Source organism: Brachycentrus maculatus, unplaced genomic scaffold, assembly GCF_059751285.1.
Source record: "Brachycentrus maculatus isolate JH-2025_06_01 unplaced genomic scaffold, ASM5975128v1 h1tg000269l, whole genome shotgun sequence".
In the NCBI taxonomy this organism is placed as follows: domain Eukaryota; kingdom Metazoa; phylum Arthropoda; class Insecta; order Trichoptera; family Brachycentridae; genus Brachycentrus; species Brachycentrus maculatus.
This window is the reverse complement of record NW_028281020.1, coordinates 2897501-2909199: the sequence shown is the minus strand read 5'-3', so window position 1 is coordinate 2909199 and position 11699 is coordinate 2897501. Positions and strand designations below refer to the sequence as shown.

The 11699-nt window shown below is 30.5% G+C and overlaps 1 protein-coding gene across 1 annotated transcript in view; it reads left to right on the top strand.

The window, feature by feature from the left end:
• Nucleotides 1-1493: 1493 nt before the first annotated feature.
• Nucleotides 1494-11699, top strand: part of Kif19A (Kinesin family member 19A) — a 46710-nt gene continuing 36504 nt past the window's right edge. The window contains exons 1-3 of the mRNA XM_088266452.1: nucleotides 1494-1574; nucleotides 10195-10206; nucleotides 11119-11217. Of these exons, the coding sequence (XP_088122578.1) occupies nucleotides 1494-1574; nucleotides 10195-10206; nucleotides 11119-11217 (192 nt within the window). The remainder of the gene's footprint in view (nucleotides 1575-10194; nucleotides 10207-11118; nucleotides 11218-11699) is intronic.

Here is an 11699-nt window from a genome sequence, read left to right as displayed (position 1 = left end):
TGCAAACTATTCTTGTATGAAATGTATTCGGTATAGAATAAATAAACGACACATAAGGGAAAATGATTATTCAAGGAACGATAGATAGAGGTTTTACTGTACATCAAAATAATAAACTGTCTCATTCCGTAAACATTACGTCCACAAATCATCAAATATTCACAACAACTTCCGCAGATTGGCACGTTAGATACAAAGTATGAAAGAATCCAGGTTCGATTCCGGTCGGAAGAAACACATATCGTTTTTTGAAAATAATGTTTAGTACATTATCGCGAAGAGGAAGATTGTTTACCTAAATTGTACTTCATTCATGGTCAGTATAACGGTTTCTGAATCAAATTAAGAGATAAGGAATTCATTGAGTGATGAAAATTCGTCGATTACCGGTCAACCTTGAAATCGACATACTTAATGCATTAATATGTGTTATCACAATGTCTTTGTAGACCATAAACATATTTAAAATATAAAATGTCATGGACTTCCACGTCTACAATAATCAATCTTTTTTTTGAATTATCAAAAAAAATGAAAGACATTACCACAAAATGACTGCAGAAATAATATTATTGATGAAACTTTATTTTTATATTTATCTATAGCCTGTAGTGAAATTGCTAAGGTTACTTATTACATTAAAAAAAAGGTTCGCCTATGAAGGGATTCCTATGATTTATTTATAATTAATTCTGTAAAGTTTTAAGTGGTATTACAGAAAGTGACCTATAACGAGATAATAACAACAAAAGTCAAGTCAAAACTTTGATTTTCACGGACCTAGGTTCAGGCGAAATATTTTTCAGACACCCTTAGTATCCTGGTCAGATCTTCGACAAGAAACACTGTTAAAACGGGATCACCCTTCGTTATATAAAATACTATATAACAGTTTGTTCGAAGTTCCTGGTTCTGGATAGAACAGACATGATACGAGTACACTACCACGACGGTACGCCACGAGTTTGTGTTATTGGAAATGTTTACCACAACGTATTTATCCCCATGGCAACCCTTTCAACGTGGTTGGTCAATCCACTTTCAGAATCAGTTTTCCCAAGGAACTCCTGCGGGGAGGGTGTTGTACGAATAAACCTTCGCACTTCACAAAGGTTTGCTAACATTGAAATACGTCGAAATAATGCAAAAAAGTGTTTTATCAGTCGCGACCGTAATAAAATAAACTGTTGACTATTGAGTGCTTTCATTGTTGATTTTGTGATGGACATTCATTTAGCTGTATATGAAATTAACGATTTTTATAATCGTTACTTTAGAGGTATATTATAATACAATGAGACAAGTTAACACGCGATTTTTGGCATATTGAAATAATACAATGAAAATTATAACATTTTCTATTTTTGGTTTTTGTAACGTGATGCATTTTAATATAACATTTTGAATAACCGTGATTGACTCGTGTATTTCGATTATATGAATACAAATAAGGATTATTATTGTTGTAAATGGTGTTCGATTATCAACCAAAGATGAACAGTCAAACTAATTCGGCTTCGAGTAGTCTGGGAAGCGAAGGGGAGGATCAGAAAATGTCGGAGGATAGACTCATGGTAAGCAGTAATAATAAACTACAATATGTTGTGTAATTAAATTTGTTTTAAACTTGCATAATATTTGGAATGACAAAGACAATGTATTTTTCTTGAATGTTTTTTGCAGATAATTTGTGGCACATTTTATAAAACTTTATAAAATAAAACTAAATCTTTGTTTTTAACCGCTACTTTTTTTTTACATATGTACATGTACATATACATCCCTAAGATGATATGGTGCTTGTCGAATCCGGTTGGAGAAAAATATTTTAAAAAAAGTTAAAGTTTTATTATATTTATAAAAATATATTTTTCATCTATTTTATAACACGATTCTTTGTTTGTTTCGTTTCTTCTTTCCTGGTACTCTTCATTATTGTTATTTGGTGTAACCGGTATTTATAAGTATTTTTTCAAGTATGTTTTGTAATACGGAATAAATCCAATATATATAAATATATGTACGTATATCTCCTCTGTAGCGAGAAAACAAAGATATTTTTCATGTTTTTTTTCTTTTAATAAATTAATTATTATCGAAAACAAAATTGAATCACCATTAAAAATGCTTTTTGGAAACCTCAAAGTATTAGATACCCTTTTTCAAGTTGTTAAGTACATGCTAAAATAGCTCATTTTCGGGTTATCATGCCGTATAAGTATCGTACTTATTGCACAATGGTACGGAAAATGATATTTATTTAATTTCGAAGTCATAGCACCTCCAAGATGGGTTTAGGATTTAGGCTGAAAGATAGTTTTGAGAGAAATAAGTTATGTTGATTTTATTATTACGATTTCACAAGATTTTATTTCATTATTGTAATTAGAATACCAGAGCGTTTTTTTATATATAAATTAAAAAGGAAGGTATTAAAAGCTAAAGTATTTTTTTTATAAATCGCGACCGTATGTAAAAATGTATTTTAAGTACTTCGCATTAATTTGTTTATCAATGAAATTATACGTAGGTTTTTATGTATTTGTTAGAAATAAACCGTACACAACGACAAAGAGAGAAATACAATGTAATTGAAAATATGTTATGTAACTTTTGAATTATCTTATCTATGGTATAATTTGGATGTCTGAGCATCTCAGGGCTTACGATATGGTACTAGCTTCTTCTTTTTCTTTATTAAGGACTATGTCCAGTCATTCTCCAGTCCGCTCCTGGGAGGTGGAAGACCAGCTGTCTCTCCATCGTTTAGGTGGCACTAGCTGTTTTAAATAATTCTTGTATAAACTGTGCAAAGTTCGTTTATCTACACACATTATTGAACATTCATGTTACATTTGTATCTTATTTGAAAATGACAGACGGTGTTGTCATGTGATGAGAACTTTTGAGTAAATGTTATGACTTTATCCACTTAAATATAGAAGAAGATTCTTCCAAATCATTTAATATATTAGGAGACCAGAAATAACATTTCAATTTATGCATATACTTCTAATTTGTCCTTAAAGTATCTAGGATAATAAATGATAATTATAGGTACTTGAATAATTTATAGGTACTTGAAACACTATGTGATTTTCCATTTTATAATTAAAATGTTACTTTGTTTTAAAATCATTTGCAGTGGTTTATAGTGCTTTTAAAACAAAACTACATTTTAATTATAAAAGAATAATTATATGAATACATTTTACTCAGCCTGTATAAGTTTTATAAAAGGATTGAAAAACCTTACCCAATACAGGAAACCGGAAACAATACCTACTTCTTGTTCTGCATCGTGTTAAAAATAAAGAAAATTCACCCCTATCACAAGCTCTGGCAGGTCAGTAGTATTTCCTTGCGTCGGGGGAGGCTCGCAATAAAAAACCTTATCGTGATTGCACCCTTCACGGGTCAACTGTTAACTTTGGATTTGGGTCAAGGACTCGTGGAGTCCTTCTCTACTATATACGACAAAATCGTAATTATGACATTTACAATATAACAGCTCAAACTCTTGATGAAGCAGAGATTTTTGTTTTAAGTATGTGGCATTCGCGGAATTATTCTCCGATTTTTCTTTACGGTTTTAACCTTCAAGGGTTTTTATAACTTCTATCCAGAGAGAGATTTTTTTTTTTATTGCTTTAATAAAGTTAATTTTTGTATACAATTTAATACAATTTCTGTACATTTATACATACTTATGGCAAATTATAATTTTAGTTTCGCTGTGCCTGTCCAAAAAAGAGACTGAGCCCTTGTGCTTGTAGAGGTACTTTTTCTCAAGGTTTATTGCTTTATTTGATTAATGTTATAATAGTTTTTTTTTCCTTTTATATATCCTTCTTATTGAAATCGTGCATATTATTATTTTTATAAAAACCTTAAAAATTATGAAAACCCAAACTGCTGTGGATATGAACGTAAAAGTCCATTAAGTATATCGAAATATAAGTAAATAAGTTAAAATTTCAGCTCATCCATCTAGTTTATATATGATTTCTGGTGGAACCTACTACTACTTATCCATATCCACTCCCCATATGAAGAAAATCGGGTCCATAAATTGCCTCCAGGCTCTTCTGTCGGCTGCTAGCTCCCTTGCATCCTCTCAAGTCGGGTCCCTATCTTATAGTTCAAACGAGAATTGCCGACGGTAGTCAGCAATTCTAGTCTGGGCGGCGGAAACCTGATGCTTTGTACCTATAGAGGCAAGCTTTATTAAGGGTTTCGGGAGGGATTTGCAGTATGGTATATGGCCTAGCTAACTTAATCACATTTTCTTGACGACAGTTGTGACCGTAGATTTATGCTACATAGAAAGTTTAGTTATTATTTTCGGCCGAAAGTGTATTGTTCGTTAAGGCTCAGTATTCAATAAATCGCAACTTAATTTTCTTTACATCCAGGAGACCATTTGATGTAGTTGATTTTTTTTCTTAAAGCACCGTTTTTGTATTAATAAAATAAGCTTTTCTTCGAAATAAATATATGATTTTGAAAAGAAGAGTTATTGAAAGGTAAGCAATTGAAAAAAAAATTTTTTTTTCAATATATATTCTAAAAACAAAAAGGAAATCAAATATATCATGTATACTGGCAAAAAACGATATCTCTAAAATCTCTGTTTGAATAATCCCTGTTATTTAAAGCTTTTCGCCTGAATAAAATAATACCCGCAATTAAACTTTAAGTTGAATTTACTTTTAAAACCATATAAATATGACATTTCAAACTACTCGTATTTTTCCCGTTTAAAGAACGTTGAAAACTTCATAATATGCATCATTAAGTGAAAATTGCATATTAGTTCGAGTAAACGTTTTATGCCAGTACGCCCAAGATATATTCTTTATAAAATTGTCGTGAAATGACGTCTGGCTCTCAGCGCTGCCGCAGTTTTACTGAATTAAAGTTAATTTTTTTTTCTTTTAATACGTCAATTTGTAGCTCTAGCCCACACTTTTAGCTTCTATTGTTGGAATTGACGTGAAGGAATAGTAGCAAATATTTTTTTTATGTAAATTTACCGCCCCCACTCAAAATCATTTTATTTTCACTTAGAAATAAATTTTCTCCGCGTTTTAATTAAAAGATTTTTTGCCTCAGGGCTCGTTATAGTGGCAATGTTTGCATGTCAGGTGGCATTATCAACTTGGCGGTACTGGGTCTGGGGTTGGAACTACCCCGAGTCAATGTAAGGCAGGTCTCTTATTATCGACCACGTTATATATATTTTTCTGACTATGACATTGAGTTTAGACAAAAAAATACGCGATTTAATTTTAATTAATTTTTATGACTTAATTATCGTATAGCCTTTATAGTGTGGAACTGAAACTGTATTTTCTACAAATTTTTATTACATTTAATTTTATAATTAAGTTTTGTAATATGTAACCTCGGCACGGGAAAAACCAGTCAAGAAACATTATTTTAAATTGTAATTTGTAATTAAGTGTATGATGGAAAGTAAACACATAAATATTTATAAAACAAAAATTATTGAGATATATCGATCAAAAAAATATTTTCAGACGTTTATATCGTATCTATAACATGAAGCGCCTAAAAATTATTATTTTTGTTCGGAAATGTACTTGCAGGATGAAGGAAATATACTCATGAAAAAGTAACAAAATCGTTTTATATTTTTTATTTTTAAGGAATCCTCAAAACCGCTATTTTACACGCTTGTCTGCAGGCAGGATAGTAAGGATTGGAATAACGATAAAATTTAAATCTTCATACAAAAAAATAGGTCACATGGGTTTATTTTGTAAATTTTTCCTTAGCATTTTTCACATTACAGGATACCTAATGACGTAAACTCAAAATTATTTCGATGATTTGTTATTTATGAAAAAATAATATAAAATCCATAATTTAGACGATATAACCTCCAGACGCCGGTATAAGGTGTCGGTGCCCTATATTCATAATAGCAGATAATGTATGCAGATGTGTAGAGTATACTCTGTCCGCTATGCGGTATAGTCTGGTCGACCCAAAGGTTTCACCATCACGCAACAGTTTTCTTCCGACCCTGTAATTATGCAGGATTTCATTACTGTTTTTATATTATTACTTGGAAGTGCAATGCCAAACATCGCTGAAAGGATTTTTAGAGCTAAGAGTGAAGACACTCCATCTCCGAAGAGAGATGATGAACAGAGGAGACGCCTAAAACATAATTTAATGACTTGACACTGGCTAGAACACTCTAGAAGGGTGAAAATCCATTAAAAAAAGAAGAAGAAGAAAACATGATTTATTTATTTATTTTAGTAACATTAATTGTGTACATTTATTTAAAGAACAATTTTAAACATAATTAAAAAACACGCAGAGACCCACCAAGCCACCTTGTGTCGCTTGTCGGTGGAGTTCTTTTTGCATACATTTTTTTAACCATGTTTTTAACCATTTTAACCTAATATACACACAAAAAAGAGAGAAAACATTTTTCATAAAATTAACTCTTGATCATTTACATAATGTCGAAGTTTAATGCAGCTTATAATAAGACCAGTTATGTTATTAAAATAAAATAACAAATATTTTTTTATATCCACAAATATAGTTGAAATTATATTTAAAATAATGCAGTTTCACCAAGTTATTTCTATTCACAACGTCTTTGGGTGCTTTAAAATCCTTGTCCTTGAATTGTATGTGCAAAATATATATATATATATATATATATATATATATATATATATATATATATATATATATGCATATATATATATATATATATATATATATATATATATATATATATATGTATATATATATATATATATATATATATATATATATATATATATATATATATATATATATATATATATATATATATATATATATATATATATATGTATATATTTTTACGTACAAACTCAGAACGTATTTATTGTCGAATTGATGTGAAATGAAGTAACATTTTAGAGAAACATGTTTTTAAATAAACACAAAAGTCACGCGATATTATAAAGTTCGAATTTTGCGTGTTAAAATTTTTTTATAGGTACGTATTTAAATTAAGATCGCACCCGTTCTAAAACATAAATAATTCACACCCTATCGATCTCTAGATACCCAAAGTTCAAAGTTAAAAATGTATCATAACAAAAAAATGAAGCATAAAAAAATAATTAATGGAAAAAAACCTAATTGCAGAAAGGCATGATTGTCATTGGAAAGAAATTATTTGTATGACTAAAGCATATTAAGGCCCAGTATTCGTTATGTCGAACTTAACTTAATTTTTTCTTAATCTGGGTAACATTTTACGTAATGGTTTTTGCAATGAAAAATTAAGTTTATCTTTGAAATAATTATATGGTTTTTGAAAAGAAAACAGTTATTGAAAGGAAAGGAGTTAAAAAATATATAAAAATATTTTTTATTTATATCTTCAAAAAAACTCAATAATATCCAATATAAATTCTTTAAAAAAGACCTCTCTGGTGGCCGGCCGGTGATTGAATTATGTGTTTTCGTTGTATCCCCCTTAAGGGTTGTTACATACTATCATCGCAGAAATGTACCCACGGAGTGATGGTTTTAAGTATTTCACGCTCTGTGTTGTGCTGTATTGATATTGCTACCTTTTATTGATTGAGTGTAAATTCGAAATTTGAAACTGCTCACAGGCATATGTGGTGCTAGTAAAAAAGGATGGATATCTGATTGAAACATATAAGGCATTTTTTATATATTTCAAAATTTCATCATGCTCCGCGGTCGATGATTATATAGAACCCTTATCCGCACCCCAATGGTGCATAGGGCACGGCTTCATATAAATGCAGTGTTATGTTGATCGTTTACACATGACAGAAAGGTGATCAGCCCTCCGCTTCAGGTACCACCAGTCCAGGGTAATATTGAATAAATATTACAGTGAAAAAATCACTTATATTTATTTTACCCCCCTTGGGAATCGAACCCGGGACCTCCAGAACGGTAGCCGAGCGTGCTGACCATTACACTACGGAGGCGGACATGGTTATTACAAATTATTTTTCGGTGTACAATGGAAAGTAGTAAATAAGTCATCGAAAGCTGATTGTTATCTAGTTCTTTTTATTATTTTTTACTATCATTTTTGTTTTATTATCAAGTGGTATCTAGGTGTTCCGAACATAAGTAGTGTGGTTGTCAATCATATGTAGAATGGTGTACGTAGCATGTGTGTAAAGTGATCACTTAACCAGCTATGACAAGTCATAAGCCCTCTTAATACCCAGACTTCCATATTCTTTTTCATCTATGTTGAGATGTCAAAATGAACATGATTTAATTTTGATATACTAATTGTGTCGCCTACTTTAAAAATCCGCCAGATTCAATTTTATAAGATTTTAAAATAAATACTCTATGGGAATGCCAATCGTGGGTATAATTGTTTATAGTATTTATAAACTTGAAAATCCTAATAAAAAAATACTTAAAAACTGCGTTGTATTTCAAATTCTGCTATATTCATGGAACTTGCCTTCTGACCCATATCGGCCAATCGGAGAGCGGGGATAGGTAAAAAATTAAGATGACGTCATTATCGCTTTGTGTCTCGTGTTTTTTCTTTAATACTGAAAAAAATCCAAAATAATTGGAAACTTCTCTATTTCATAATATTTTATGTAAAGATAGACAAATCTTTGAAACATAAATGTTACCCGAAGAATTTAGCATTTTTTGTAAAATCGACTTACACGGATCTGGCGCATTTTGAAAGTAGGCGACACAATTAATGTATAACGTTAAGTGCCTTATGGAAAAGGGTATCGAAGACGAAGGGTAAGGAATGACGCGTTAAATTATAAAAAGATATCGAAATTATGAATTGTTGTTTTACCCGGGTATTTGTAGATTTACTTATTATTATGTGGATGCCAATACAATTTGGTGAGTAATACAAGTTAGCACTAAGTACAAATCAATATACCACATCGATTTAATTTTAGTGGAAGTGAGAATGGAATGGGAGATTATTATCAACAAACTTTTCAATAAATATAATCGATACAAAGTTTTGAATGAATTTTCCACGTAAATGACATTTTAGGTATGGAATAATAATTGCGCTAAGGTTTATCAGTGCTTCCGGTAAAATTTGTGTGGTAAAGGATACATTAATATAGATTTTTCAAAGATTGAGTTGGTCATCAAACTCATAAATAATTCAAGAATATTTTCAAAACAACAACAAAAAAACGCACATACTCAATTGAGTACTTTTGGCTAAAAACAACGAATATCCATTTTTAAATTTTTAAATACTTTTTTACGTTAGATGTTCAGATGGTGAAATAAGGAAAAATGCATGGCTGATGTTATCGATAAAATTAAGAGAGATGGTTCAGACATGTGGAATGAATGAGTGAGGAAAGAAAGGTTAAACATTTTTTTAAATCTGATGTATGTAGTTGAAAACTTGACACGATCTAAAGTCGCTCACTCCTTTCAAGAACGTCGTAAATCAAAAAACTTGATTTTTCAGGAGAACGTTTTTAAAGTTTAAAAATATGATACAATGTATTAAAAATAAATATCAAGCCACTTATTGAACTTTTTACTGTGCAACAGATATTTTTAGGTAAAACCTAAATGTTTTTTCTCCATTTGAAAAATATTGAGTACATATATTAAAAAAAATAATTAAACAATACCTTTTCTTCGAAATGGAAAAACTACACTTTCTGCCCTATAGCGGGTAAACATTAAGTTAAAAATATACCTCTTTTGCTGGGATATAGTATATTTTCTGGACATTCCGAAAACATGTACAACTGAAAATTTACGATTTTTGATTAATGACGTTCTTGAAAGGAGTGATCGAATTATTTCGAATTCTTGAAAGCGGTTAGGTCAGGTAAGGTCAGGAGTGAGAATAATCGACATGTATATATGAGGAGATGCATGAATATACAAGAAGCGAAAATTGTTTGTAAATAAAGTGGCGTTCTATTCTCTCTGCCCACCCCTGCGGAGAAGCGGCGTGGTGGTAAGTAGTTAGTTAAGTTTAGTTAGTTAGTACTTGGACAAATTTTAAGTGCCTTCATGACCTCTATTGATAATTATACAGCCGTGTGTCGGCTCATAAAAAAGCCATCCGTTTTTAAAGCCATCGCGTACCATTCGACTTTCACAATACTATTAAAATGTTTGTTTTTTTTTCAGGTTGCCGTGAGGGTAAGGCCGCTTAATAAGGGTGAAACACAAAGAGTTATCCACGTCATCAATGATAAGGTTAGTGCAAGAAATACAATCAGTTTTTTAAGCGGGTACTCGCTGCCGCTTTTGTTCGCATTCAAATTATATTGTCAAAAGTTTGTTTACAAGAAAAAGCAAAATTCTAGCATGAAAACCAATAATCTCTTGTAGTTTTTGTTGTTGTAAATTACAATTTCTGTTTATTTTGCGCATCGAACTAGCTAAAAAGAAATAGCGATTTGGTTCAAATAAAGTCGGTTTTAAAATTAAGTACGTTCTTTATATTACGATATTCATTTATCGGTTTTAAAAACATAAGTCTCTACTTTAAATTGGACGAAAACTATTTCATAGAATGGACATGTAAATATATTTGATTAGTCAATAATTCCAATATTCCTATTAAAAATCACTTGTCAAATCATCATTTTTTTAAAAGAATGTTTAAAATCTACATTATGTATCTATGACAGACATAGGCGATATGCTTTTTAGGTACTACTAATATCTAAAGCTACCATATTTGTAGCTATAAACATTATACATAAAAATCATTTTAGAAAAAAAAAACTTTTTTTAAATGTATTATTTACCAAGTAATTTGAATTTGTTGAATGGTTCCATTCTTCATCTTTCTGCAACACACTAACTAAAACAAAAGAAATAAACACTTTTTTTAAAATTATTTACCCAGTAAATTAAATTTGTTGAATGGAACCATCCATTCTCCATCTTTATACTGAACCATTTGACAAATTCAAGTTACTGAATAAATGGTTGGAAGAAATGTATGTTTCACACAAATTATTTTATTTCTGTTTGAAATTTAAAAAAATGATACTAAAGTCTATCTTTACAAAATCGTATGTAATGATGTGGATACTATTTTAGGCCGTTGCGTTAGAAGAAGCGTCCCGTGAAGGTCCCCGAAAGCGCGCCCCTGAAAAGATATACACATACGACAGAGCTTTTGGAGATGAATCAACACAGGTTTGTTTTTTATTTTATTTTTAAAAATCCTTTGTTTCTTGCTCTTGATTAGTGTTTCACGTCGTGATCTCCTGGGACGTTGAGCACTGTTACCATATCTGGACCAAGTTAAGGGCAGCGTTTAGAGGACGCTATAAACATCATTATTTGGTATGACTAGCTTGTATGAGACCATCCTCTTATAACCTCAACTGTCCCTTTGTTTTAAACATTTTTTAGTGCACCATAAAATACAAATCCGAAACATTTTTATCGCTTATTAAATGCAAAACGGGATTTTCGTTTTGTTTTTTAATAAATATTGAATTAAATATTTTGAAAAATATGTTTGTCTGAATAATTCAGCGGTACCTGCCTGTATTTTATCAATTTTGTTTATAAAAATGCATTCTTACAAGTATATAACTGGCACCGTTCTGACTGCCAGTATTAAAAAAAAAGTAAATATTTTTCTAAATGTCTTTAGCCTCCTTTAAGTGAAA